The following is a 27,562-nucleotide window of genomic DNA, read 5'->3' as shown; positions in this document are numbered from 1 at the left end:
GCCCTGGGTTCAATCCCCAGCACTACAAAAAGAAAAAAAAAAAATACTTGGGGCTGGGGTTGTGGCTCAGTGGTAGAGTGCTTGCACGCATGAGGCACTGGGTTTGATCTTTGGCATTACATAAAAAAACAATAATATGAAGGTATTGTGTCCATCTACAACTAAAAAACATTTTTAAAAAAGAGTGTGGCAGAGGGAAGTGGCTCACAGGTCCATCAGAAAGCAGAGAGTCCACTCTCCAGATACAAAATATCTACCCCATAGCCACACCCTCAATGAACCACTTCCTCCAGTCACACCCTACCTGCCTCCAGGGATTAATTCACTGATTAGGTTAAGGATATAACCCAATCATTTCTCCTCCAAACCTTCTTGCATTGTCTCACACATGAGCTTTTGGGGGACATCACATCTAAACCAAAACACAGCACAATTGTTAATGTAACACTGTTATACAAAACTAAACCAAAATTAGATGTTTCCCACACACACACAGCTTGAGATTACAACCAGGACTCATGCATGCTAGGCAAGTGCTTGACCACTGTAGTCCCAAAATTAGGCTTGACTAAGTCAATTTTACCAACTTCAACATGAAATATGGGAATTTGTAAAGTAAAAAGAATAAAGTTATACCTACACTGGTAACTTTACGGTATATTTGAGCTGCATTCTGGCACTCAGAATAAGGGTACTCGGAAGTAGCCATTTCCAGCATACACATTCCAAAAGCATAGACATCTACGGATTCATCATAGTGCTCTTCATACATTTCTGGAGCCATAAACTCAGGTGTTCCTACAAAATAACACCATAGCCATATTTTGATTAAAGAGAAACTGTATCCACCAAGGTACCCATTTCCTTAAAGATTATCCATGTTAATTTCTGCTCTCAAAAAGCAAATCTAAAAGTATAAAATTTGTATTATATAAACAAAGCACCTACAGAATTTCCTTAACTTTCCATACTGATAAATTAAAATTTTTAATGCTTAAGATTAGGTTATGGTTAATAAAATTTGTTTTTATTTCTATTCTTTTTAGTTCAAAATTTTTTGGATTCACTTAATAAACTTTCATAAGTCCTCAGAAACTTTCAATAATCCTAAATAAATGCTACAAAAGAAATACACAAAGACATTTCTAAAACAAGTTTTTATATATATATATATATATATAAAAATAGATATTTCAAAGCACATTTACAGTGTAGGCCAGAGTTAGTACATTTTTCTGTGAAGGACCAGATAGTAAATATATTGGACTCTGCAGTTTACATGGTCTCTGTCACATAATTATTCAACTCTGCAGTGCAAAAGCACCCATAGAGAGTCCATATATTAGCAGGTATGGCTGTGTTCCAATAAAATTTGATTTACAAAAACAAGCAGTGGGCCAAATTTGGCCTATGGCCAGCCCATAGTTAACTCATTCCTGGAATAGAACTATACAATTGAGAAAGCTCCCTATCCCGACTAGTAAACTGTAAAAATGTTACTCACCAATGACACTCTTAGCAAATGATGTACGCATTAAGGTGGCCAGTCCCAGATCACCAATCTTCACAGACCCAGTGGGTCCCGTGATAAAAATGTTGTCACACTTCAGATCCCGGTGAATAATAGGAGGAGTCCTAGTGTGCAAGAACTGCAACCCTTTTAAAATTTGTCTGCACCAGCTTCTTAAGACCTTTGGTTTCATGACTTTAAATCGTTTTAAGTACCTATATGAAGAAATAGAAGACCACATGTAAAGAAATAGACACAGCTTACTGTAAAAACACTATTAGGGGACATTACATAAGCAAGACGATCATTTATGCATTATGATTGCCATCCCTGTGTTGTTTTGTGTTGTCCAATATTATAAAAAAATTTAATGTAAGAACTCATTCTTATGTAAGAAAACTGACTTTCAAGTGACTGCAATGCTCAACCCCTCCCTGCCCCTCAATAAAATAGTCTGACTCTCCCAAAAAAAGATATCCTACCAAGTGTAGCATTTATACTTCAAAATAAGAAGCATGCCAGAGTGGCCTTTTTGGAATGGAAGCACAATTTTAAAAGGATTGTCCATCTCTTCTTCCTAACAACTATTTAATATAGACTCACCAGCAGGTTTGATTACATAAAATTTTAGTACAAAAATGTTAAGAAAGTAAACCTAACATTTAATTATGTATAACTGATTATACTACAAAACAAAAATTATTATTAGAAAGTTAAGACTACAATTACATAGTATTACTCACTATACTTGTGAATATGGCTAAGCTGTCAATCATTTTCCTTTACAAAATGGAATTATATTTTTTCTATAACAATTTCCAATGCTAAACTTCTATGATATCCCACAAATATTAATTTATGAGTAATGCATACTTTCTAATATACTTCATTAACATCCTGATTTTTTTATTGGTTGTTCAAAACATTACAAAGCTCTTGACATATCATATTTCATACATTAGATTCAAGTGGGTTATGAACTCCCATTTTTACCCCAATTACAGATTGCAGAATCACATCGGTTACACATCCACATTTTTACATGATGCCATATTCGTGACTGTTGTATTCTGCTACCTTTCCTATCCTCTATTATCCCCCCTCCCCTCCCCTCCCATCTTCTCTCTCTACCCCATCGGCTACAATTCATTTCTCTCCTTGTTTTTTTCCCCATTCCCCTCACAACCTCTTATATGTAATTTTGTGTAACAATGAGGGTCTCCTTCCATTTCCATGCAATTTCCCTTTTCTCTCCCTTTCCTCCCACCTCATGTCTCTGTTTAATGTTAGTCTTTCCCTCCTGCTCTTCCTCCCTGCTCTGTTCTTAGTTGCTCTCATTATATCAAAGAAGACATTTGGCATTTGTTTTTTAGGGATTGGCTAGCTTCACTTAGCATAATCTGCTCTAATGCCATCCATTTCCCTGCAAATTCCATGATTTTGTCATTTTTTAGTGCTGCGTCATACTCCATTGTGTATAAATGCCACATTTTTTTTTATCCATTCATCTATTGAAGGGCATCTGGGTTGGTTCCACAGTCTAGCTATTGTGAATTGTTCTGCTATGAACATCGATGTGGCAGTATCCCTGTAGTACGCTCTTTTAAGGTCTTCAGGGAATAGTCCAAGAAGGGCAATAGCTGGGTCAAATGGTGGTTCCATTCCCAGCTTTCCTAGGAACATCCTGATTTTTTTACTTACCAGAAAACACATTTTAAGAAAAATTTTAATCAATAGTATAAAAATAACTGTTATGACCCCTGAAATTATTTTCAAATAAAACTCCATTGTCACTATCAATGTCAACTTACGTCTTTAAGGTTCCTGATGTCATTAGTTCAGTTACTAATACAATACATTTCTTTCCTTTTAATATAGATTCCCAGGAATCATAAAATCGAACTATATTGGGGTGCTGGAGACCTTTTAGCATCTCTGCTTCTTCCTTAAACCGCTGCTGCTCAGCTTTGGTTAACTTCCGGTCCTGAAATAGAAGAACAAGTTCCAAATTAAAGCCATAGAAAAAAATTTGGGGGGATACCAGGGTTTGAACCCAGGAGCAGTTAACCACTGAACTACATCCCTAACACTTTTTGTATTTTGATTTGAGACAGGTTCTTTCCAAGTTGCTCAGGGCCTTGCCAAGGTGCTGAGGCTGGCTGTGAACTTTTGATCCTCCTGTCTCAGCCTCCCAAGCCACTGGGATTACAGGCATGAGCCACCATGCCTCGCTTTATGCATATTTCTAACACCACTCAAATTGAGTGCTTTATTGTTCGTACATGTGTATGAATGTATCTTCACCAGTCAGTTCTTTCTGAATAGTTACTTTGACTCTTTCCACAGGCAATGCAGCAGTTATTACGTTTCGTAACTACATTATAAACCCGCCTACAAAATACATCAATACCTTATGGACTGGGGATGTAGCTCAGAGATAAAGTGCTTAACTAGCATGTATTAAGACCCTGGGCTTGATTCCCAGCAAACACACACACACACACACACACACACACACACACACTCAGTATCTTGGAAAGCAGTATCTGAAACTGAATGCAAAAATGTAATAAAAAAAGAATATAAGAATCCCACCCCCAAGAAATCCCTGAGTTTTCATATCTAAAAGCTCTATAATGTCAGGGTGAGAATAATCAAAATGTCAGACACCTAAACATTTACTCTGGCTTAATTTCTGAATTAACAAAATATTCTAGGTTTCCAAAGTATCAGGTTACCAACCAATGAAAAAACTTCAAATAGGCACTCAACCTCTAATCTATTTCATTAAATGATATAAATTAAAGGAAAAACCTTTATAGAATTCTGAGGAAGGACTGTGATCCTAAATTTCTAAACTCAGACAAGTTATCAATCAAGTTTAAAAGGGGAAAAAAACCCTACATTTCTAGACAGCAGGAACACTGAAATAAACCATCCCTTATACCATTTCTGAAAATATTATTTAAACATGCTTCAATAAAAGCATGGCCAGGGCCAGAGCGGTGGCACATGCCTATAATGCTAACAACTTGGGAGGCTGAGGTAGGAGGATTCCAAGTTTGAGGCCAGTCTGAGTAACTCAGTGAGATTCTGACACAAAATAAAAAAATAAAAAGGGCTAGTGATTTAGCTCAGTGGTAGAGTACCCATGAATTTAATCCCCCAGTACAAGGGGAAGGGAAAAAACTGCAGCCAGCCAAGTGTGGTGGTTCATGTCTATAGTCCTCTGAGGCAGAAAGATCACATGAGTCCACGAGTTTGAGACCAGTCTGGGCAACAAGGTGAAACCTCATCTCAGGGGAAAAACAGATAAGCTGGCTTACAATAAAGTCAGAAATTTCCAAAATTTAGAGTTTAGAGTTAAGCCTAAGTAGTAATGACTAAAGTAATTGGTAAAACTGAATAAGTTTTCTCAGCATTAATTAAAATTGAAGTAACACAATGCAAAAGGAACAACCTGGAATTAAAATTCCAGATTACTTCATTAAAAGCTAATTAATAGAGAAGAAACAATAAAAACAATTTTTGTCTTTTTCAAAGGGGAGCAGTAGAGAAGGGAGTGATAGAACAATTTTTAAGTTTTGATGTTTTTAGAGAAATAAATTCAAGTGTATCTATTTAACATTTAGGTATAATGTATAATTTCCATTTCAAGATGGTAGACAACATATTAAATTATTTTCCCTCCCTTCCTAAAACCCACAAAATGACAAAGGAAATATATAAATAAATCCAGAGCAGTGATGAAAATGTGAGAAGGATTCAAACAAAAATTTTAAGATAAAAATCCATACCTTGATAGAAATATACTTTAATAAAATTCAAGGCAGTCTAGGAAATGGCAACTCCATAAACATAAACTGGAAAACCTCTCCATTAAAGAGGTTTTGTAATTAAGAATTTTAAACATTCTTAGAATCAAATGAAGATGGAAACAACATATCAGAAGCTCTAACATAACAGTGAAAGCAGTTCTAAGAAGGAAGTTTTACACTTGAGTGCCTACATTTAAAAATCCAGCCAGGTTTGGTGATACACATTTGTAACACCTGCAATTCAAAAGGCTGCGCAGGAAGATTCCAAGTTCCAAGCCAGCCTTAGCAACTTAGTTAAGAACAAGATAAAAAAAAAAAAAACAGGTACAGTCAGAGGAATGAGACTTTGTGCTCCATTTTTGTACAATGTGTCAAAATTCATTCTACTGTCATGTATAACAAATTAGAACAAATAAAAAATAAAAAGGGCTAGGGCTATAGATCAGTGGTAGAGTGTCCCTAGGTTCAAGCTCAACACTGCAAAGAAAAATAAAATATTTCAAACAAACCATCTAGTGCTGCATCTTAAGGTCCTGGGAAACAGGACCAAATGAATCTTAAACTAGAAGAAAAAAAGAAATAATAAAGATTAGAACTGAAATTAACAGAACTAGAAATTAACAACAATACAAAGCATCAATGAAACAAAGAATTGGTTCTCTGAAAAAACAAGATTGATAAAACCCTAGCCAAACTAACACAAAGAAAGATAGAAAAGTCCCAAATTAATAAAATTAGAGACAAAATGGGATTATCACACAGACACAACAGTAATCCACAGAATTATTAGGGACTATTTTGAAAATTTATATTTCAATAAATTGGAAAATTTAGGAAAAATGGACAGATTTCTAGACACCTATAATCTATCAAAATTAAACCAAGAGGATATAGAAAACCTAAACAGATCAATAACTATGAAAACTGAAACTGTAATAAAGTCTTCTGATGTAGAAAAACACAAAACCAGATGGATTTACAGCTGAATTTTACCATTTCTTTAAAGTAGAACAAATACCAATACTCATCAAGTTACTCCATGAAAGTGAAGGGGAAGGAATGCTTCCAAACCCCAAACAATGCCTATATCACCCTGATACCAAAACTGAAAAAGCACACTTCAAGAAAACTACAGACCAGTATCATTGAACATAGACTGAAAATTATTAGCAAATTGAATTCAATGATACATGATCATCAGACACCATGATTGGTTTCATCCCAGGGATGCAAGGCTGGTTCAATATATGCAAGTTAATAAATGTTATACACCACATAAATAGAACCAAGGACAATGCAGTATCCTTTCGTGATAAAAACCCTGGAAAAACTAGGGATAGAAGGAACTCACATCAATATCATAAAGGATATATATGACAAATCCAAAGCCAATATCATACTGAATGTGAAAAAACTGAAAGCATTTCCTCCAAACTCAGAAGCACGATGAGGACATCCACTCTTACCACTCCTATTCAAATAGTAGTTGAAATCTTAACCTGAGCCATTAGATACGAGAAAGAAATAAAAAGAGATAGAAATAGGAAAGGAAGAAATCAAATTATCCCTATTTGCAGATGATAAGTTCCTATACTTAGAATATTCTACTGGTTCTACCAAAGACTTTTAGAGCCGATTTTGAAAAATTAAGAAAAGAAGCAGAATACAAAATCAACATACAAAAATCAATAGCTAGGGACTGGGGGTTAAGTTGGTAGAGTGCTTGCCTTGCACGCACAAGGCCCTGGGTTCAATCCCTAGACCACACACACAAAAAAAATCAATAGCTTTTCTACACACCAATAATGAATCCACTGAAAAAGAAAGCAGGAAAACAATTCCATTCACAATAGTTTCAAAAAAAGATATCTAGAAGCCAGGTGTAGTGATGCATACCTGTAATCCTAGCAACCTGGGAGGCTAAGGAGGAGGATCACAAGTTCCAGGCTGACCTTGGAAACTCAGGGAGATCTGTCTCAATTAAAAGGGGCGGGGCCTGGGGATGTAGCTTCAGTGGCAAAGCACTCCTGGGCTCAAAACTCAAAACCAAAAGGGAAAAAAAAAACATAGCAATAAACCTAACCAAGGAGTTAAAAGACATCTCTAATGAAAATTATAGACCACTAAAGAAAGAAATCAAAGAAGACACCAGAAGATGAAAGATCTCCAATGTTCATGGACAGGCAGAATTAGTATTGTGAAAATGACCATATTATCAAAGTTATTCAATACGATTTCCACCAAAGTGCCAATGATACTTTTCATAGAACTAGAAAAAACAATCCTAAAATTCATACAGAAGAACATAGACCCAGAATAGCCAAAGCAATCCTGAGCAAAAAAAGCAATGCTGGCCACGTGCAGTGGCACAAACCTGTAATTCTAACTGGGAGGCTGAGGCTGGAAGATTACAATTTCAAAGCCTGCCTCAGCAATTTAGCAAGACCCTAAGCAACTTAGTGAGACCCTATCTCAAAATAAAAAATAAAAAGGGCTGGGGATGTGGCTCAGTGGTTAAGCCCTCCTGGGTTCAATCCACAATACACACACACACACACACACACACGCACATACACAAAACCACTGGAGTGGAGATATAGCTCAGTAGGTAGAGTGCTTGCCTCACATGCACAAGGCCCTCTGGGTTCAATCCCCAGCACCACACCCCCCCCCACACACACACACAAAAAAAAAAACAACACATTAGAGGTTAGCGTGGACAACACAGTGAGACCCTGTTTCAAAAATTAAAGTAAAAATAAATGCTATTGAAGAACACAGTATACATTTTCCCATTTGATTAGAACTTCAATACGACTTCTTTTTTTTGGGGGGGAGGGGGGTGTTAACTCTCTTGGCTTTTCTTCCTGAGTCACATATTTAATGATTTTAAAATTTACCTTCAGTAAAACTGACTTTTTTGATAGACAGTTCCATGAGTTTAAGCAAATGCATGATCATGTACACTGTCACAATCAAAATACAAAGCAGTTCCATCACCCTTAAAAAATTCCCCTGTGTTGTCCATTTACAGTTAAGCCATCTCTTTACTCATACTCTGGAAATCACTTACCTATTTGTTATCCCCCTTTCTGCCTTTTCCAGAAATATCTTTTAATATTTAATATTTAATAATAATAATATTTAATAATTTTATTATTTAATATTTATTTTTTAGTTGTAGTTGGAAACAATACCTTTATTTATTTATTTATTTTTATGTGGTGCTGAGGATCGAACCCAGGGCCTCACACATGCGAGGCAAGAGCTCTACCGCTGAGCCACAACCCCAGCTCCTTCCAGAAATCTTATAAATGTAAAAAGACAGTATATATATACTCTTTGATCTGACTTCTTTCATTTTTATAATGTATTTTAATTGATGCACACTGTTGTAAGTACCAGTAGATATTGCTTTTAATTGTTGAATGTTGGAAACATCTGTGAATGTACCACAGTCTGTTTCTCCATTCCCCAGATGAAGGGCATTTGGGTGGTTTCCAGTTTAGGACAATTACAAATAAAGCTACTTTAAATAAACCCATAGAGGTTTTCATATGAATACAGGTTTGCTTGGATAAATACCTCAAGTGAGATTGATGAGTTGCATAGTCAGTATGTTTTTGCTTTTTGTTTTTCTGTTTGTTTATCTGGTTAATTTATTTTGCAATACTGAGGATTGAATGCAGGAACTCACACATCCTATTGAGCACTTTACTATTAAGATATATGCACAGACCTGGTAAGTACATTTAACTTTACAAGAAATAACAATGTGTCAAAGTGTTTCTGCCATTTGTATTCCCACCAGCAATACATAAGGTCAATATGTGAAAGTTCATCTGCATGCACCATCCTCATCAGCAGGTGGTACAAGGATTGGTGTTTAGCTATTCCAACAGGTGTATTGGAAGTATTTGATTATGGTTTCAATTTTCATTAATGATGAATGATATTGGGTCATACAAATATCTTCTTTGGTGAAATGTCTATTCACATCTTTAATTCATTTGTTAATTGGGTTGTCTGATTCTGTTGTTGAGTATTGAGAGTTCTTTATTCTACATACAAGGCTTTTGTCATTCAATTTCAAAATATTGGGTTCAAAATATCCTCTGCTAACTGTGGATTGTCTTTTCATTCTATAAATAGTGTCTTTCACAGAGTTAAAAATATTAATTTTGATGAAGTCAAGTTGCTATTTTTTTCTTTTGTGGATCATAGTTTTGTTAATATATTCAAGAACTTTGACTAACCAAAGGTCACAAAGGTTTTCTCATGTTTTCTTCTTGAAGTTTTACAGTTTTATGGTTTACTTTTAGGCCTATGATTCATTTTGAATAAATTTTTGTATAAGATATGAGATTTAGCCAGCACAGTGGTGCATGCCTGTAATCCCAGCAGCTCAGGAGGCTGAGGCAGAAGGATCATGAGTTCAAAGCCAGCCTCAGCAATTTCGTGAGGCATTTAGCAACTCAATGAGACTCTGTTTCAAACTATAAAAAAGGGCTGAGGATATGGCTCAGTACCCTGGGTTCAATCCTCAGTACCAAAAAAAATATATGAAATTTAGATTTAGGTTCATTTTTTGGAATATGCATGTCCAATTATTCTACCACCTTTTGTTGAAAAGACCATCCTTTCTATATTGAATTGCCACAGCACATTTTTTTTTCAAATCATCAATCACATTTGTTTAGGTCTATTTCTGAACTCTGTGATGTTGCACTGACCTAGGTGTCTCTTTGCCATAAATGTCTTAATTACTACTGTGTTTTGTAGATGCGCTTTATCAGGTTAAGAAGGTTTCCCTTTATTGCAATTTTGCTGAGAGGTTCTATCATAAATGAATACTGAATTTCATCAAATGCTTTTTTTCTGCATCTATTGAAATGATCATGTGTTTTTCTTTTTTTCAGTCTGTTAATATACAAATTGAATTGACTTTCAAATGTTAAAGAATACTTGAATTTCTGGGGAAACCATATGTAATCATCATGTCCTTTTTTACATATTGCTGGATTCAATATGATTATTCAATATTCAATAATCAATGTTCAATGTTACATTGAATATTTTCATCTATATTTATGAGGAATATTAGTCTATAGTTTTCTTATAATGTAATATCTTTATCTGCTTCTGGTATCACATGGGTGCAGGACTCTGATTTGACTCTTGTACTGCTGTCTTGAGGCAATTATTGCTCTGGACAAGACAGTACATAAAGGAAGATTTAGGCCTCCACTTTGCCACCCTGCAGCAGAGACTCACATTTTCCAGGAATACATTCTACAAACAGCAGGAAGAGATAAAGTTATCTCTTTCCCATATTTGTACTGTTCTATTTTCTTATCTTATTGATTTTGCTAAAACAGCCACAACATTTTTTTCAAAGTGTGATAACAATCATTACTGCCTTACACTGGATTTTCATAAAAAACAGCTTTATCATCTCATAGCTTAGACTATTTATTGAGTTTTGGTTTTGTTTCACAAATAGTTTAAAAATGAAGTAATTTCCTTATATTCCTACCTTACTTTTATTTTTTAATTAGGACTGGCTGCTGAATTTTATCAAATATTTTTTCAGCACCTACTGATATGATCATATGGTTTGTTGATTGGTTTCCTTATATAGAACTGATTTTTTTTCAGTACTAGGAATTGAACCCTGAGTCTCACACATGCTAAGCAATCACTCTACTACTGAGCTACATCCCCAATCCCTCCTGGGTTTCTTCACAAGGCTCATTAATCATTTCCCAGATAACCAAAAATAGTTTAACCTAATGATCCTACTATTTTTATATTTATATTTTTAAATTAATTTCAGTTTTCTTTGATAATTCTCTCTTCCTTTTTATTTTTATTTGATCCTATTCCTCTCTTTTGCTGTTATTCTTCTAGTATATTAAAGCACTAAATTTATTTATTGTTCATTAATAGTGAAGAGTTTAGGCTGTAATTTTTCTTCCAGGAGCAACTCTTACAATGGCCCCCAGGTTTTATTGTAATGTCTTCTCTTTTTCATTGATTTCAAGTCTATAATTTCAATTTTGATTTGCTCCTTGATTAAAAATTTACATAGTGATGATTTTACTCTCCAATTAGAGTCTTTTGGTTATTTATTTCATTATTATTTCTAATTTTATAGAGTAATGTAGAATATAAAATATTTAACTCAAGGATTTCTTTGGGCCACATATATAATGAATTTTTTTAGTGAATTACAGACATAAAAATGTATATTTTCCTGTTTGAAGGATATAAAGTTCTATACATCCATCAAATGTAGTATGTGGATTTTTCAATTGTTCTATATTTATTTACTTTTTGTGTACTATTCTGAAAGAAGTACAACAGAAATTTGTTATTTTAATTGTGTTTATCCTTTGAAAATATCTACCAGGTGAAGCAAGGTGCAATGGAACATGCCAATAATCCAAGGGACTTGAGAAGCTGAGGCAGGAGGATCACAAATTCAAGGCCAGCCTCAGAAACTTAGCAAGGCCCTCAGTGACTTAGTGACACCCTCCCTCATAAATAAAACATAGAACAGTCTGGGGATGTAACTCAGTGGTAAAATGTCCCTAAATTCAATCCCCAGTACTCCCCCACAAAAAATATACTAGAACTAGATATTCTTGGTTGACATTATTAGCTGAAGTATTTTTGATGTCTATATATTTCTGACATACATATATAAATGCATGTGTATAAAAATATATATATAAATTGGGGGGGGGGGACAGGGATTGAACCCAAGGATGCTTAACCACTAAGCCACATACCTAGACCTTTTGTATTTATGTTGAGGCAGGGTCTCACTAAATTGCTTAGGGCCTTGCTAAGTTGCTGAGACTGGCTTTGAAACTGTGATTCTCCCGCCTCAGCTTCATAAGTTGCTGGGATCACAGGCATGCACCACCACACACAGCCTGATATATCTTCTTAAACAATGAAGTATAATTTCATAATCTCATGTCTAATGTTTTGTTTTGAGTACTGGTGATTGAATCCAGGCCCTCACACATGCTAGGCAAGTGTTGAACCACTGAGCTACATCCCCAGTGTTTTTTGTTGTTTTTTTTTAATTTGAGACAGGGTCTTGCTAAATTGCCCTAGCTGGCCTCAAACTTGGGATGCTTCCATGTAGCTGGGATTACAGAGTTGTATCTCCACATCCAGCTCATGTCTAATGTTTTAGCCATACTTTCCTCCTCCTTTGACAAACATTAACATCACCATTTATCTTAACATTTCTCTAAGAATGTTTTCAGTGAACAACACCTGTGGGTTTGTTTGTCTTTTAACCTCTCACAGTTCTGAGTTTTATGTTTCATTTTATTTTTTTGATACTGGAGATTGAACCCAGGGGTACTTTACCACTGATTTACAACCCCAGACCTTATTTATTTATTTTTAAATTTATTTTTGGTACCAGGGATTAAACTCAGGGGCGGGCTCAACCACTGAGCCACATTCCCAGCCCTGTTAATATTTTATTTAACGACAAGGTCTCACTAAGTTGCTTAGGAACTGGTTAATTTCCTGAGGCTGGCTTTGAACTCATGATCCTCCTGCCTCAGCCTCCCAAGCTGCTGAGATTACAGGTGTATGCCACTGTACCTGGCCCTTTTTAATTTTTGAGACAGGTTCTCACTAATCTGCTGAGCCCCCTGAAGCACTGGAATTACAGGTGAGTCACTGGAATTACAAGAGTGCACTACCACACCTGGCAGTCTTGAGTTTTTTTTTAATAAGCAAATGCAACAAGTCCACATTTGATATAGCAAATTTTTATACTTAATTTTACCCCCTTTATCTTATTCTATGTTCTAATTTTTTAACTTTGTTTCTTTTCTATTAAGAGCATATTCTATTTTTCTTTTTACTAATTGTTTGCCTCTTTTCCTGACATTGATCAGAAATTATAGGCTCCAGAACCTGGAGATAAGATGTTCAAAATCCCTAGTCATTAGGGAAATGTCCATTCAAAACCATGAGATACTGCTTCACACTTATTAGGATGACTATTAATAAACTAATAAAATAAATAACACAAGTTGACAATGGTGGAGAGAAATTGGAAACTGGTGCAACCACTATGGAAAGTAGTATGGCACCTTTTTGAAATAATGTCACAAAATTACCATATCTCCAGCAATTCTACTTCTAGGTATATAACTCAAAAGAACTGAAACCTAGGACTCATATAGATAGTTGTACAGTATGTTCACAATAGCATTATTCATAATAGCCAAAAGGTAGAAAAACTCAAATGCCCATCAACAGATATGGATAAAGAAAATGTAGTATAGACATACAAAAGAATACTGTTCAACCTTAAAAAGGAAATATATTTCTGCTATGTGCTACAATAAGGAGGAATACTGAAAACATCATGCTAAGTGAAATAGCATGGACACAAATAACTACCATTGTTGATTCCACATCTGTAAAATACCTAGAAGAGACAAATTCATAGAGAAAGAAAGGAGAATGTTAGTTACAAGGAGGTAGGGTGAGGAATGGGGAGTTACTGTAAAAGGTAAAAGTCCTCTACAATGAAACTATAGAACACTAAATAAAGAAATTGAAAAGAACCTTTGAGGATGGAAAGAACTCCTATGTTCTTGAATAGGCAGAATTAATATTGTCAATATAGCTATACTACCAAAAGCGCTATATTTAATGTACTTCCTCCTATCAAAATCCCAATGACATTCTTCATTGAAATACAAAAAGCAATCATGAAATTCATTTGGAAAAATAAGAGTCCCAGAATAACCAAAACAATCCTTAGTGAGAAAAGTGATACCAGAGGCATCACAATACCAGACCTTAGATTACATTTCAGAGCTATAGTAACAAAAACAGCACGGTATTGGCACCAAAACAGGGATGAAGACTAATGAAATAGAAGACATGGAGACAAACCCACATAAATACAGTTATCTGATACTAGACAAATGTGTCAAAAACATACATTGGAGAAAGATAGCCTTTTTAACAAATGGTGCTGGGAAAACTGGAAATCCATATGTAATAGAATGAAATTTAACCCCTATTGCTCATCCTGCATAAAAGTAAACTCAAGCTGGGTGCAGTGGTGCATGCCTATAATCCCAGCTTCTCAGAAGGCTGAGGCAGGAGGATCACGAGTTCAAAGCCAGCATCAGCAAGAGTGAGGTGCTAAACAACTCAGTGAGACCCTGTCTCTAAATAAAATACAAAATAGGGCTGGGGATGTGGCTCAGTGGTCAAGTGCCCCTGAGTTCAATCCCCAGTACCCAAAAAGTCAACTCAAAGTGGAATGAAGACCTAAGAATTAGACCAGAAACACTTCAACTGCCAGAAGAAAACGTAGGCCGGACACTCCAGCATGTCAGCACAGAAACTGACTCCTTAACAAGAGTCCTAAAGCACAAGAAGTAAAATCAAATATCAATAAGTGGGATGGCATCAAATTAAAAAGCTTCCTCACAGGAAAGAAATCAATTAAGAGTGTGAAGAAAGAGCCTACAGGATAGGAGAAAGTCTTTGCCACCTGCCCCTCAGATAGGGTATTAATAGCCAGGATGTACAAAGAACTCAAAAAAAAAAAAAACAGCAAAAAAATCAATAAATGGGCAGAAGAACTAAACAGACACTTCTCAAAAGGAAAAAATACAAATATTAAACAAATACATGAAAAAATGTTCAACATCTCTAGCAATTAGAGAAACGCAAATTAAAACTACCTTGAGATTTCATCTCTCTAGTCGGAATGGCAATTATTAAAAATACAAATGAAGGCTGGGGTTGTAGCCCAGTGGCTGAGCGCTTGCCTGAAATGCATGAGGCACTGGGTTCAATCCTCAGCACCACATAAACAAATAAATAAATAAAATGAAGATATTGTGTCCATCTACAACTAAAAAATATTTTCAAAAAAGAATACAAATGACCATAAATGTTGGTGAAGATGTAAGGAAAAAGGTACACTTGTGCATTATTGGTAAGACTGCAAATTAGTGCAACTACTCTGGAAAGCAGTATGGAGATTCCTCAAAACTAGGAACAGGACCACCATTTGATACAGCCCTTCTCAGTTTATATCCAAAAGATTTAAAATCAGCATGCTACAGTGACAGAGCCACATCAATGTTTATAGCAGCTTAATACACAACAGCTAAGCTAGGGAACCAATCTAGATGCCTTTCAACAGATGAATGGAGAAAGAAATTGTGGTATAAATCCACAATGGAGTATTACTCAGCCATAAAAAATGAATTATTATATTTGCAAGTAAATGGATGGACCTGGAGACTATCATACTAAGTGAAAAAAAGCCAGTCCCAAAAAAACAAATGTTGAATGTTTCCTCTGATATAGGGAAGCTAATCCACAATAAGGGGTGAAGGTCAAAAAAAAATAGAAGAAAAATCGGTGGAGTAGACAAAGGGAAATGAACGAAAGTGAAGAAGGATGTGAGAGAGAAAGACAATAGAATGAATCTGACCTAACTTTCCTATGTACGTATATGAATACCACAGTGTATTTCACCATCATGTGTATCCACAAGATGCTGATTTAAAAAAAACTGTAAGTAGATAGCAGGAAGATCAGCAGAGTAGAAGGAAGGGAAGAAAGGAAGGGAGGAGGGGAGGAAAAGGGGAAGTACTGAAGACTGAATTAAAAAATTATATTCCTTGGGCTGGGGATGTGGCTCAAGCGGTAGCGTGCTCGCCTGGCATGCGTGCGGTCCGGGTTCGATCCTCAGCACCACATACAAAGATGTTGTGTCCACCGAAAACTAAAAAATAAATATTAAAATTCTCTCTCTCTCTTTAAAAAAAAAAACAATTAAAAAATTATATTCCATGCTTTTAAAATTAGGTCAAAACGAATCGGAATGTTATATATAACTAAAAAGAACCAATAAAAAATTAAAATATGGTTAAAGTGATAAGTTTTACTATATACACATAATAAAAATATTCAAAAAAAGTTAAGGAGCTCAAAGAACAAACCCAAGGAATGCTAAAGTTAGAAGACACCTGGAAACCAGCAAAGCATTTATGCTTTTCTGTCTCACTAAGATGACTAATAAGTCCTAAATACCCCTATAATTAGCTAGAGGTCATTCATCCACTCATAGATCAGCAGATCTACTCTGAAGAATAACGAATAAAATTTGATGCCTTCTGATTATTAAATTGGTACAATACAAGTCTTTCATGTGTCAAACTACCCCACTTCATCCTTTGATCGTACAGATCAAAAGTAGTCAGCATTAAGAGTAAACAACTTTACAAAATTACTACGACTATATCTAGACATATTGCTAGGGGTAAGGTCCACTAAAAAGCTAGTGCCAAGACTTTTAAAACTCTGCTTCTGGGGCCAGGAGTGGGAGGACACGCCTATAATCCCAGCAGCTCAGGAGGCTGAGGCACAAGGATCAGGAATTCAAGACAGCCTCAGCAACTTAGCAGGGTCCTAAGCAACTCAGCAAGACCTTGTCTCTAAATAAAATATAAAAAGGACTGGGGATATATGGCTCAGTGGTTAAGCACTCCTGGATTCAATGCTCAGTACTAAAAAAAAAAAAAAAAAAAAAAAAACACTCGTACTTGCCCAGCATATGCAAGGCCCTGAGTTCAATCCCCAGCACTGAAAAAAAAAAAAAAAAAAAAAAAAAACTGTGAATTCAGCAAAATGAAAAGTTGTAAAACTCAAAGGAGCACCAAAATCATCCAAAGTAGAACTTTCTGCTACTGTTGTAATCCTGTAATCCTCCTTTAATCACACACAACCACACACACACACATTTTACGTATGATACTATTTTATAGACTAACTTCCACATATAATCAGTGAGAAGAATTCTTCCACAAGAAGGGAAAGATGAGCCACAAAAGTCAAACTAGAGAGAAGTGATAGCTTTTGGAGTTGATAAAGAAGCCATGAAAATTCTAGTATATGAAAATGATCCCTAAAAAGAAAGGTAGAGAGGGATCTCATGAAAATCAAAGGGAGACCAATAGAATGCAAGAAAGAGGCTAGGAGTAGGGAAGAGGAGAGAGAGAAAGGAGAAACACTGGGGAATGATGTTGGCCAAATTATATTGTATGCATGTATAAATATGTAACAACAAATCCTACCATTTTATACAACTATAATTCACCAATAAAAAAGTGGGAAAAATAAAGAAAACAATCTCTAAATCTTGCTATGTCAATGAAAAATTACAAAAAAGCATCAAAATTTTTAATGTTATAAGTATTAATTTATCTGACTGATAAATAGAAGTCAAGTACAAATTATCAAATAAATTTCTGCTACTCCACACCACTTTTTAAAAAGAGTCCTTTCATGAATATTAGCTTAGTAAATGGAATAGTAAAAATGCAAACAAAACCTTTCCTGAGTCATGGCACAATTCCAACATGACTAACCAGCATATGTATTTACTCAAGATAAGAAACATTTCATTTCCAAAAGGTAAACTATGGTCTTATCAGCTATGTCTCTTAATGCAAACACCAAAAATGATCTACATAACCAGGTCAGAGGCTGCATGGATCTATTTCTACAAATGTTAAAGAAAGAAGGCATCAACAACTATGATATAAAAGCTGTATTATAAAACAACTTGCTTGCTGTCATGGTGGTGCACACCTATGATCCCAGCAACTCACAAGGCTGAGGGAGAAAGATCACAAATTCCAAGGCTATTCCAGGGAACTTTTTGAGACAATGTCTCAAAATAAAATAAAATAAAATGGGTTAACAGTGTAAAGTGTCCCTAGGTTCAATCCCCAGTACTGCAAAAAGATAAATTTAAATTTAAAAAAGAGAAAGAAGAAAAACCTTGTTCAGTAAGGATGAATACTGCTACAAAAGCTTCAAAATGGTGCTTCTCTTACAAAGCACTATCAATGAATATTCTTGAAGAACTTGAGACTGTTTGGTATTTTATTACTACCACTTACTAAGTACTCATGTGTCACACACTTTACAAGCATTGTCTCTAGTTGTCAAAGTTTTGCTTTTTAAGCTGAACAACAGATACACAATTACCATTCTTGTAATTTATTACTTTTTGTACATCCTAAAAGGTTATTGTGTTTTTTAAAAGTAAAGTAAAAAGCTAAGGCTCCAGAATGTTAAGTTACTTGGCTTGCCCAAGAAACTGAACTGATACAGGCAACACTGAAAGCCCAGTATGCTGAACTCATTTGTTTCACAATAGTTCAAAACATAACAAAGTGCTGAGAAGATGAACATGGTAGTATATGCCCTGACACTCAAGAGGCTGAGGTCAGAGGATCACTTAAGTCCAGAAATTGAAGTCCAGCCTAGGTAACACACTCAGACCCAGTCTCAAAAGAAAACTTGCCTAGCATGCAGGAAGCCATGTATTCCATGCTGAGTACCATTAAAAAAAATGATATGTTCAAATAACTAGTAAGAAGAAAATTCTTAAGTGATCTATGCAAATTTTTATAATACAGACACAGTGGCAAATGCTTGAGTCCCAGCAAAGTGAGAGGCTGAGGCAAGAGGATTACTTGAACCCATGAATTGAAGCGTAGCCTTGGCAACATAGCAGGGCCCCATTTCAAAAAATGATTGAGCCCAGGTGCCCTTTACCATTGAGCTATATCCCCAGTCCTTTTTAGTTTGAGACAGGGTCTCACTAAGTTGCTGAAGGCATTGCTTACAAACTTGGGATCCTCCTGATACAGTCTCTCATGTCACTGGGATTATAGGCATTCACCACCATAACCAATCAAAAATAATTTTTTGTATATATAAATGATAAAATACAAATCTTTATCTGACTTCTTTGTGCAAGTTATTTAATGTATCTACACTTCAATTGCACCACCTGAAAATTAATAATCCTTACCTCATATAACTATTGCCAAGATTAAATAAGATATTCAAATTAAATACCCGTATAAATGCTCAATGTTAATTATGATAAGCCAGTCATGGAGGCTCACACCTATAATCTTAGTGGCTCAGTAGGCAAAGATAGGAGAACTGCAAGTTCAAAGACAGCCTCAGCAACTTAGTGAGGTCCTAAGCAACTTAGACCCTGTCTCAAAATAAAAAAGTAAAAGAGAACTGGGATGGTGACTCAGTGGTTAAGCATCCCTTGGTTCAATCCCTGGTACCAAAAAAAATGTTAATTATGATAAATGAAAAATACATAGTATCCATTATTGCTAAATATACTAAAGCACCTCAACCACAAATTCCTCTGTTGTTTTCAGAAACTTCAGACGTACTGGGGAAAGACCACATAAAAGTAAGAGGTAAAGCCTGGGGTATAACTCACTAGTACAACATTTTCTCACATGCATGAGGTCCTGTGTTTGATCCTCAGCAACACACACACACACACACACACACACACCCCAAAAAACCTAAGAGGTAATTCAATTAATAAATGCAGAAAAATGTGGGAAATACAAAAATACAATTAGAACACTACCGTTACAGATATTATAGGTAAGATATACCAAAGCATATCAATATCTGAGGATAAATAATATATTTTCATAGTCTCAAAGTATCTACCCCAAGATATTTACTAATTTACAAAGGGTAAAATAATAATTTTAAAGTAGAAAAACTCTGGCAGAAAACACTTTCAACTGATTAAATCTATTATTGCCAATAATGCATATTAATAACAAGTAACTTCTACTATATTGCACGAAGTATTTACCACTTCTGTGGTATCCTTGCCAAAAATTCACAGGCTAAATCTAATCATGAGAAAAGGTAAGACAAATTCAAATTGAGGATGGGAGGGAAGATGGCGGTGAATGGAGTGCATCACCCCCATGTACCACGTCACTGCGCGGGTGAATGACGAGTTACAATGGCAAAAAGCTATCTTGTTAGGAATTTCCAGCAAAATTGGGGTGCACCGAAACCTAGAGGAAGGATTTCAATCGCTGTAGAATCAGTTACTGGGGCTCAACCACGAGAGATTTGTCCGGACGCAGATTCAAGCTGCTTATTCAGCGGCTCGCCCCGCTGCTAGAGACTGTGACGCGCACCGGGAAAAGGCGTCCCTAGAAACGGGTGAGCTAGCAATGCATAGAAACGGCGCTGCTGATTCTGCGGGATCCTGCCAGCTGTGCCCTCACTGTGCTCAGTGCTGCATTCTGGGTTTGAGACGGGGGAAGGAAGTGGTCCAGTTCTGTTCTCCACACCGGTCAGACCACCGAGGAAGCCAACGGCCACCATCTTGGAGAGCTGACGTCACCATTGCCAGTTTTCTACTGATCACAGCTCATTCAGCAATAGAACAGGTCTGTGACATCTTGACCATCCCCCATACAGCGGGGAAATCACATAAAATCTCTCCCCGGCTTTCCGGGGACGTGATTAACAGAGTGAGCGTGAGTAGAGGCGTGGGGGAAAGGTAAAGGCACCTGACCCACAACTCCTCCCTCCCACCAGCGGTGAGAACGAAACCTGTTTCGCCAGCTCTAGGAGGAGGGACTAGCGGAGGGAATCAAAACAGTAAGGTGCCGGTTCCCAAAAGCCGCGCTCCACGTCCAGGAAACTGCAGGCACAGAGTGCAGTTTGAACTGCCAAGAGGTATCACACTGGGAAAGTCCTGGCTGACAGGAGAAGCCAGGGGACTAGAAACCAGGAATAAACCTAAGCTAACAGGTTTTGAGAGACACCAATGGGGGGAGGAGGGAGCGGCCTCACATGGATTGTTTCCTACAGCGGGAGGGCAAAATCTTGGCCCGGAAGGCACAGCACCACCTACTGGAAGCAAAGACAATAGAAACCTAACAGTGTCCCTTTTTTCTTTTAATTTTTTAATTTTAATTTTTTTCTTTTCTACAATTATACTATTATTTTTTAAATGTAATTTTTATTTTACTGCATTTTATTATTATTTTTTATTATCATTTCCTTTTATTTTCTATTCTTTTCTCTTTCTTTCCTCTCTCCCTCTCTCTTTCTTGGTTTGCTTCCTTACCTTTTCCCCATCTTTCCTCTTAAGCATGACCACCCAGATTACATACAACTTACTAAATGCAAATAGATGAATACTACGAATCGGTCCATAGTCTGCCTAAGCCCTTAATAACCCCCAAGTACTCCTGTCTATTCTCTTGTTAATATCTGCCTGCATTGGAGCAACCCCCCAAAGAAGCTAACATATACTAACCTCCATACCATCAAAGCGCCCGACCTCAACATAAAATCCTAAGTTCAAACCTCAATTCTATACATGCCATCAAATTCTGTAGGGCATTAATGAAACTAATGAATTTACCTTTAATCACAATTAAATCCAACATCTCTAAACATTGTCTCCCAACACAAAGGAGAAATATTGGAACTATAAAAACCAAAAGAAATTTAAAGAAGAAAACAGAAACACAACAGTCAAACAGAGTGGGAAAGCAACGTGAGCACCACGAAAAAACAAGGGAAAAAGGATTACAAACAATGCAGGACAACTTAAATTCACAGGAGAACCTAGAGGCTTCAGAAAAATGGACAGAAAGAACTGAAGGCATACCTAACTCAGATGGAACGGAATCGTAGAGAAGACATTAGACAGCAAGTCCAAACACTGAAAGTATACTTTGAAAACGAATTAAATAGGCAAATTCAAATGGCAAAGAACGAGCTATACCAGGAGATAGAGATTTAAAAAAAAAATCAAACAGTAATCCTAGAAATGCGAGAAACCATAAACCAAATTAAAACTCAAACGAGAATATTACAAATAGACTAGATCAAATAGAAATCAGAACATCAGATAATGAAGACAAAGTGTATCAACTTGAAAAGAATATAGTCAACACAGAAAGGATGCTAAGAAATCACCAGCAATCTATCCAAGAGATATGGGATGTTATAAAAAAACCAAACTTGAGAGTCATCGGGATAGAAGAAGGTATAGAGGTTCAAACCAAAGGAATGAACAATCTATTGAATGAAATAATCCTAGAAAACTTGCCAGATATGAAAGATGGAATGGATTGCCAAATCCTGGAAGCCTACAGGACCCCAAACATACAAAACCATAACAGACCAACTCCAAGACACATAATTATGAAGATATCCAACATACAAAACAAGGAGAGAATATTAAAAGCTACGAGAGAAAGAAGGCAGATTATATTCAGGGGTAAACCAATTAGGTTAACAGCTGATTTTTCATCACAGACATTGAAAGCAAGAAGATCCTGGAACAACGTATTTCAAACGCTGAAAAATAATGGATTCCAACCAAGAATACTGTATCCAGCAAAATTAAGCTTCAGATTTGACAATGAAATTAAAATATTTCACGATAAACAAAAGTTAAAAGAATTTGCAGCCAGAAAACCAGCACTGCAAGACATTGTGAGCAAAACACTACAAGAAGAGGAATTGAAAACAGCACCCAAAACTAACATTGGGAGGTAACTCAGTAAAGGGAAGAACAAAAAATATAACCAAAAAGGAAAAACGAGCCATATTAAAATAAATAAATAAATAAGCATGACTGGAAGTACAAACAATATATCAATAGTAACCTTAAACGTTAATGGCTTAAATTCACCAATCAAGGGACAAAGGCTAGTAACCTGGATTAAAAAAACAAATCCAACAATATGCTACCTTCAGGAGACTTGATAGGAAAAGACATACACAGGTTGAAAGTGAAAGGCTGGGAAAAATCATACCACTCACATGGTCCTCTGAAGCAAGCAGGAGTGGCCATATTCATATTGAATAAAATCAACTTCAAACCTAAGTTAATCAAAAGGGATAAAGAAGGCCACTATATACTGTTAAAAGGAACCATCCACCAACAAGACATAACAATTATCAATATGTATGCACCAAACAATGGTGCTGCAACATTCATAAAACAAACTCTCCTCGAGTTCAAGAGTCAAATAGACCACAACACAATAATTATTGGTGACTTCAACACACCACTCTCTCCATTGGACAGATCCACAAGACAAAAACTGAATAAAGAAACTATAGAACTCAATAACACAATTAATAACCTAGACTTAACTGACATATATAGAATATATCAACCATCATCAAGTGGATACACGTTCTTCTCAGCAGATCAAGGATCCTTCTCAAAGACAGACCATATATTATGCCACAGGGCAACTCTTAGTAAATATAAAGGTGTGGAGATAATACCATGCATCTTATCTAATCATAATGGAATGAAACTGGAAATCAATGATAAATGAAGGAAGGAAAAATCCTGCATCACCTGGAAAATGAACAATATGTTACTGAATGATCAATGAGTTACAGAAGACATAAAGGAGGAAATCAAAAAATTCTTAGAGATAAATGAAAATACAGACACAACATATCGGAATCTATGGGACACAATGAAAGCAATTTTAAGAGGGAAATTCATAGCCTGGAGTTCATTCCTCAATAAAAGAAAAAAACCAACAAATAAATGAACTCACACTTCATCTCAAAACCCTAGAAAAGGAAAAGCAAAACAACAGCAAATGTAGTAGAAGGCAAGAAATAATTAAAATCAGAGCAGAAATCAACGAAATTGAAACAAAAAAAAACATTGAAAAAATTGATAAAACTAAAAGTTGGTTCTTCGAAAAAATAAATAAGATCGACAAACCTTTAGCCATGCTAACGAAGAAAAGAAGAGAGAGAACTCAAATTACCAGCATACAGGATGAAAAAGACAATATCACAACGGACACTACAGAAATACAGACGATAATTAGAAATTATTTTGAAACCCTATATTCCAATAAAATAGAAGATAGTGAAGATATTGATAAATTTCTTAAGTCATATGATTTGCCCAGATTGAGTCAGGAAGATACACACAATTTAAACAGACCAATAACAAAGGAGGAAATAGAAGAAGCCATCAAAAGACTACCATCCAAGAAAAGCCCTGGACCGGATGGATATACAGCGGAGTTTTACAAAACCTTCAAAGAAGAATTAATACCAATACTTTTCAAGTTATTTCAAGAAATAGAAAAAGAAGGAGATCTTCCAAATTCATTCTATGAGGCCAACATCACCCTGATCCCGAAACCAGACAAAGACACTTCAAAGAAAGAAAACTACAGACCAATATCTCTAATGAACTTAGATGCAAAAATCCTCAATTGTGCACCATGATCAAGTAGGATTCATTCCTGGGATGCAAGGCTGGTTCAATATACGGAAATCAATAAATGTTATTCACCACATCAATAGACTTAAAGATAAGAACCACATGATCATCTCGATAGATGCAGAAAAAGCATTCAACAAAGTACAACATCCCTTTATGTTCAAAATACTAGAAAAACTAGGGATAACAGGATCTTACCTCAACATCGTAAAAGCTATATATGCTAAGCCTCAGGCTAGCATTATTCTGAATGGAGAAAAACTGAAGGCATTCCCTCTAAAATCTGGAACAAGACAGGGATGCCCTCTATCACCACTTCTCTTCAATATAGTTCTTGAAACACTGGCCAGAGCAATTAGACAGATGAAAGAAATTAAAGGCATAAAAATAGGAAAAGAACAACTTAAATTATCATTATTTGCGGATGATATGATACTATATCTAACAGACCCAAAAGGGTCTACAAAGAAACTACTAGAGTTAATAAATGAATTCAGCAAAGTGGCAGGATATAAAATCAACAAACATAAATCAAAGGCATTTCTGTATATCAGTGACAAATCTTCTGAAATGGAAATGAGGACAAGCACCACATTCACAATATCCTCAAAAAAAAAAATAAAATACTTGGGAATCAACCTAACAAAAGATGTGAAAGATTTATACAATGAAAACTACAGAACCCTAAAGAGAGAAATAGAAGAAGACCTTAGAAGATGGAAAAATATACCCTGTTCATGGATAGGAAGAACTAACATCATCAAAATGGCGATATTACCCAAAGTTCTCTATAGGTTTAATGCAATGCCAATCAAAATCCCAAGGGCATTTCTTGTAGAAATAGATAAAGCAATTATGAAATTCATATGGAAAAACAAAAGACCCAGAATAGCAAAAGCAATTCTAAGCAGGAAGTGTGAGTCAGGTGGTATAGCAATACCAGATTTCGAACTATACTATAGAGCAATAGTAACAAAAACAGCATGGTACTCGTACCAAAACAGGCGGGTGGACCAATGGTACAGAATAGAGGACACAGAGACCAATCCACAAAATTACAACTTTCTCAGATTTGATAAAGGGGCTAAAAGCATGCAATGGAGGAAGGATAGTATCTTCAACAAATGGTGCTGGGAAAACTGGAAATCCGTAGGCAACAAAATGAAACTGAATCCCTTTCTCTCGTCATGCACAAAAGTTAACTCAAAATGGATCGAAGAGCTTGATATCAAATCAGAGACTCTGTGCCTGATAGAAGAAAAAGTTGGCTCCGATCTACATATTGTTGGGTCGGGCTCCAAATTCCTTAATAGGACACCCATAACACAAGAGTTAATAACAAGAATCAACAAATGGGACTTACTCAAACTAAAAAGTTTTTTCTCAGCAAGAGAAACAATAAGAGAGGTAAATAGGGAGCCTACATCCTGGGAACAAATTTTTACTCCTCACACTTCAGATAGAGCCCTAATATTCAGAGTATACAAAGAACTCAAAAAATTAAACAATAAGAAAACAAATAACCCAATCAACAAATGGGCCAAAGACCTGAACAGACACTTCTCAGAGGAGGACATACAATCAATCAACAAGTACATGAAAAAATGCTCACCATCTCTAGCAGTCATAGAAATGCAAATCAAAACCACCCTAAGATACCATCTCACTCCAGTAAGATTGGCAGCCATTTTGAAGTCAAACAACAACAAGTGCTGGAGAGGATGTGGGGAAAAGGGTACTCTTATACATTGCTGGTGGGACCGCAAATTGGTGAGGCCAATTTGGAAAGCTGTATGGAGATTCCTGGGAAATCTTGGAATGGAACCACCATTTGACCCAGCTATTGCCCTTTCGGACTATTCCCTGAAGACCTTAAAAGAGTGTACTACAGGGATACTGCCACATCGATGTTCATAGCAGAACAATTCACAATAGCTAGACTGTGGAACCAACCCAGATGCCCTTCAATAGATGAATGGATAAAAAAAATGTGGCATTTATATACAATGGAGTATTACGCAGCACTAAAAAATGACAAAATCATGCAATTTGCAGGGAAATGGATGGCATTAGAGCAGATTATGCTAAGTGAAGCTAGCCAATCCCTAAAAAACAAATGCCAAATGTCTTCTTTGATATAATGAGAGCAACTAAGAACAGAGCAGGGAGGAAGAGCAGGAGGAAAAGATTAACATTAAACAGAGACATGAGGTGGGAGGGAAAGGGAGAGAAAAGGGAAATTGCATGGAAATGGAAGGAGACCCTCATTGTTACACAAAATTACATATAAGAGGTTGTGAGGGGAATGGGGGAAAAAAACAAGGAGAGAAATGAATTGTAGCCGATGGGGTAGAGAGAGAAGATGGGAGGGGAGGGGAGGGGGGATAATAGAGGAAAGGTACCAGAATACAACAGTCATGAATATGGCATCATGTAAAAATGTGGATGTGTAACCGATGTGATTCTGCAATCTGTAATTGGGGTAAAAATGGGAGTTCATAACCCACTTGAATCTAATGTATGAAATATGATATGTCAAGAGCTTTGTAATGTTTTGAACAACCAATAAAAAAAATTCAAATTGAGGTATAGTCTACAAAATAACTAATAATACCCTTCAAAAGCTCAAGACTAAAAACCTGTCATAGATTTGAGGAGACAAGGGTGATACAACAAGTCAATGCAATGTGGAATCATTAACTGGATTACAGAACTGAAAAATGCTGACCAGTAGCAAAAGTGATGAATTCTGAATTAAGTTCTATACCTTAGGTTAATAGTATCATACTAATGTTAATTTTGAGTTTTGATAAATGTCCTCTAGTTAAGATATGAACATACAAGAGATTGGGTGAAAGGTACACAGGAATTTTCCACACTATCTTCCTAACTCTTCTGTAAGTAGAAAATTATCTCCAAATAAAAAAAAAGAAAACTAAGTAGTAAAGGAGTGGTGTCCTTGTTCCCTACTTCCAACCCTACCATTTCCTTTAAATAACATATATTTAACAGCCCTTTCATCTTTTCACTAACTCCAAACTCTAAGCCTCCTTATTACCGACTATAAAC

General features: G+C 36.0%; 1 protein-coding gene across 3 annotated transcripts in view; it reads right to left on the bottom strand.

The window, feature by feature from the left end:
- The window catches only part of Wnk3 (WNK lysine deficient protein kinase 3), a 187,214-nt gene that overhangs the window by 126,524 nt on the left and 33,128 nt on the right, over nucleotides 1-27,562 (bottom strand). For all 3 annotated transcript variants that reach the window (XM_058582037.1, XM_058582036.1, XM_046452607.2), the window contains exons 3-5: nucleotides 3,322-3,494; nucleotides 1,505-1,725; nucleotides 641-798 (exon numbers count right to left, since the gene is read on the bottom strand). In XM_058582037.1, the coding sequence (XP_058438020.1) occupies nucleotides 641-798; nucleotides 1,505-1,725; nucleotides 3,322-3,494 (552 nt within the window). The remainder of the gene's footprint in view (nucleotides 1-640; nucleotides 799-1,504; nucleotides 1,726-3,321; nucleotides 3,495-27,562) is intronic.

This window comes from Marmota monax, unplaced genomic scaffold (genome assembly GCF_021218885.2).
Source record: "Marmota monax isolate L192 unplaced genomic scaffold, Marmota_monax_Labrador192_F-V1.1 WCK01_AAM20220418_F8-fsc00223, whole genome shotgun sequence".
NCBI lineage: Eukaryota > Metazoa > Chordata > Mammalia > Rodentia > Sciuridae > Marmota > Marmota monax.
The sequence above is the reverse complement of the archived record's forward strand: the minus strand, read 5'-3'. Positions and strand labels throughout refer to the sequence as shown.